At 43.9% G+C, this 3,466-nt stretch overlaps 1 protein-coding gene across 1 annotated transcript; it reads right to left on the reverse strand.

Moving 5' to 3' along the window:
- Positions 1 to 1,471: 1,471 nt before the first annotated feature.
- Positions 1,472 to 2,261, reverse strand: LOC108239356. Its single transcript, XM_017422018.3, has 2 exons — positions 1,742 to 2,261; positions 1,472 to 1,672 (listed from the first exon to the last, which is right to left on the reverse strand). Exons 1-2 carry the CDS (start codon positions 2,255 to 2,257, stop codon positions 1,550 to 1,552), a joined length of 639 nt encoding a protein of 212 aa, XP_017277507.1. The 5' UTR covers positions 2,258 to 2,261; the 3' UTR covers positions 1,472 to 1,549.
- Positions 2,262 to 3,466: the final 1,205 nt, after the last annotated feature.

The following is a 3,466-nucleotide window of genomic DNA, read 5'->3' on the forward strand; positions in this document are numbered from 1 at the left end:
ACCGCTGCATGTCGCCAATATAATGGTTTATATAGCCTGATTTTCCACAGTCTGGCTAATGTCTTTAACCATTTACGTTTAATGTTTGTTAGTGACATATTTAGTTTTGCTGAGGGGACATAAAACCGCAGTGAAAAGGCGAAGGGAGAGGCAGTCAGTACTCTGCCGCACTGAAGGGGGCGCACGTGAGCCAACGGGATCTTGTTGCTGCTGTCCTTTCACGCAGAGGCCAGTGACAGTCACGAGCACTGCTGCCAGCCGTTAAGTTTTGTTTTGCTTTATCGGACTGTCAAAACTGTAATTGTAACATTTTTTTTCTTATCTTATCCTTAATACTACTATGTGTGCGCGCGCAAGCGTGTGTGAGTGAGTGAGTGAGTGAGAGACAGAGAGTGTGTGTGTGTGTGTGTGTGTGAAGAACGCTGATGAGATATGAAATAACCAGTAGCCAATTGAATAAGCTACCCTTTTGGGTTTATATATTTGTAAATCTGTCTCTGTGCCTCACCAACCATGAACCTCACCGCACGTCACTGGTCCAGAGTGAGAGGTGATCCCCCCCATTTCTTCTATTCTACAGGCTGGGATTTTGACCTGTAAGCAAGTTTTCAAAGCCTTTATTCAGCTTAGTCTACATTTTAGCATTTATACCAGTTACATAGGGTGTTACCCATTACCTTACATAATACTGATTTCGAAAAACATCTGAACGGTTCCTGTCACAGCTGTACCGACATCTACAAATAAGCACTAAAGAACAAAATTGAGACCACAACTCAAATGGATTTCACCAAACATTGTTCCACTGGAAAAAACCTGTCATGTAGAAAAAAAAACAGTTGCTGAAGTCGCATCAACCTGATGGCAACAGTGCCCATCAGTAAAAAATGTAACCACCTTTTGCAGCTAAAAATTGGATTTGTGGAATGAACATTGTGCGCCACTTTTCAGAAAGCTTAAGATCTTAGAAAATGAAAAGATAAGTTTTGACTGAACTTTCAAAGTGTCTTTTAGCACTCAGTTTAGTTGTTTAAACTTGACATTTAGAAAAGTTGAGCATTTATATCAGTAAGACCAGTCAGAAAATCAAATTCACAGCCGATTTCTAGTTAGAACATGGTGGGACTCGAAGACATCTGCAATAGACCTGACTCTGTAAACACAAGAAAGTCTCTAGTTTGTATTTTTGAACAGGTCACAGCAGCAGGATAAAGAAACCTGAGAACACTTGAGAACTTTGAAGCCAGGCCCAAGTGTGTAAATCGTTCAGGCCAACAAGGTGGAGACTCTGGTGCATGCAGTGTACAGGTGTTTTGTCCCTCCCTTAATTGCTTCTCAATCACAAGACTCATGTCACATCCTTCAGTGAAATTGCAGAGTCAATTTTTTTTTTTTTAAATAAAATAGGAAAACCCAGTAGGGTGTGCAATTTAACATCCCGCTGTTAAACAAAAACGAGACAAAGCCAGAGAGCTGTTCAGACACTTTATTGGAAGTTTCCCCCAGTAAACTGCTGACTGTCAGAGTCGCACAGTAAGCTGGAGGGAGTTTAACTCATGTAGTGGCACTCTACTCCGATCACAGTTCTCTGGCTCCTTGTAATGGGGCTTGAGTCCAGCATTCTGGGGTCGTAGATTAGCTTAAAGGCATAAACAAAGCCGGCCTCATTTACCTATGGATCCAAAAAAAAAAAAAGTTACAAAAGAAGTTTCAATAGGAATCTGTTTAAGGTTGAACATACCTCCAGTGTGCTGCCACAGGCATGCAGCTCAGACTCAAAGATCAGCACATGAGACAAGGGGTCGATCTCAGCAGGTGGACAGCCTCCGAGCGTCACTTCGTCGGGCTTCGCCAACTTGCCGACGCCCAGCAAATCCTGACTCACTTCCACCTGGACCCTACTCTCCCCACACTTCACAGCCACCTTGTTTGACACTACTGGCTGCTGCACCTTGAGCTGGACGGGAGGCCTGATCTCCGGCTCCACCGGCTCTACTGGAAACTTCCATCTGAGTTTATCATCTGCAGACTGGATCCACTTTGAGTGGAACCTGCCGGCCGGCTCAGCAAACAGCCAGGAGCGCTCTTTCTGAGGTCTGGCTGCTGACTTGAATTCCCTCACGGTTTCAGGAGTTTGTAATCCAGCCATCCAGGAACCTGGGGGCTTCACATCACGGAGGTGGGCGCCACTCAGCCCGACACCTGCCAGAACAAAGCTGAGCACAATGAACCACCTGGACTCCATTGCTGAATACATGACATTTCTCTCCACAGCTTTTTAAACGCTGAGACAGAGTGACTCCTCCCTCTGCCTCATTAACTCAATCCCTCTCCACACCTGAGGATGTCACAGCTGATCATCATCAGCTGATTGCTCCGTCCAGAGCACTGAGAGTCAGATACATACTTCACCATTAATGATCCACGCTCCATATCAATTAGTGGCGGTAATGCACACCTTTCGAGTTCAGGAAACATAAAGAAGCATTTATTTTTTGAGTTTAAACAAATCTGTTTTTATAAACCAAACATAAAAAAGGTTATTCTGAACTATACCAAATGGTGCAGTTTGAAAGAGTTTGCTCCAGTAGTTTTCCAGATATATTAACATACTATTCTGAAATGCAGGTACGCACTTTATGAATTGGCCAAGATTGGAGAAGAAGACATTTAGGTGGAACTATAAGAGTGAATCTGCTGCTACACAAGTAAGACAACCATCTCTAACCCTCAAACTGCTCTTCTACGAACATCACCATTGTTGACCCGTCTTCAGCCACTTCAGCTGTTTCCATATGTTAACAAACAGCAGCAGGTCACATATTTTACCTTTAAACTTTTAATTCAAGAACACATCAACTATTGATATGAAAAAATATTGTGCAGATTTTCTTTTTGCTTTATGATTTTTTTTGACCAATTTTCATGATTTTACAATTAGTATCTTTAAATTAGATACATTACATCCCGGGTGGCACAGTGGCGCAGTGTTTAGAGCTGTCACCTCCCAGCAAGAAGGATCGCTTCCCAACCTGGGGCCCTTCTAGGTGGAGTTTGAATGTTCTCCCTGTGCTCGCATGGGTTTACTCCAGGTACTCTGGTTTCCTCCCACAGACCAAAAACATGCATGTTAGGTTAATTGATAACTCATAAAATTGTCCCGAGGTGAGAACGGGAATGGTTGGTTGTCTCTGTGATTCCCTGTGGTGGACTGGAGACCTGTCCAGGGTGTCCCCCACCTCTTGCACAGTGACTGCTGGAGATAGGAACCAGCTGCACGCAGCCCACAAAGGTAAAGCGGGTAAAGAAAACGGGTCAAAATTCAAGCAAAAGAAGTTGAAGCCTTCACCAGACACATCAACTCGGTCGACAACAACATCAAGTTTACCAGAGAAGATGCTGACGACAACAAGCTGCCTTTCTTGGACTGTCTGGTGCACATGGTAGGAGAGGACAGTCTCAACAT

Source organism: Kryptolebias marmoratus, linkage group LG2 (assembly GCF_001649575.2).
Source record: "Kryptolebias marmoratus isolate JLee-2015 linkage group LG2, ASM164957v2, whole genome shotgun sequence".
NCBI classification, from domain to species: domain Eukaryota; kingdom Metazoa; phylum Chordata; class Actinopteri; order Cyprinodontiformes; family Rivulidae; genus Kryptolebias; species Kryptolebias marmoratus.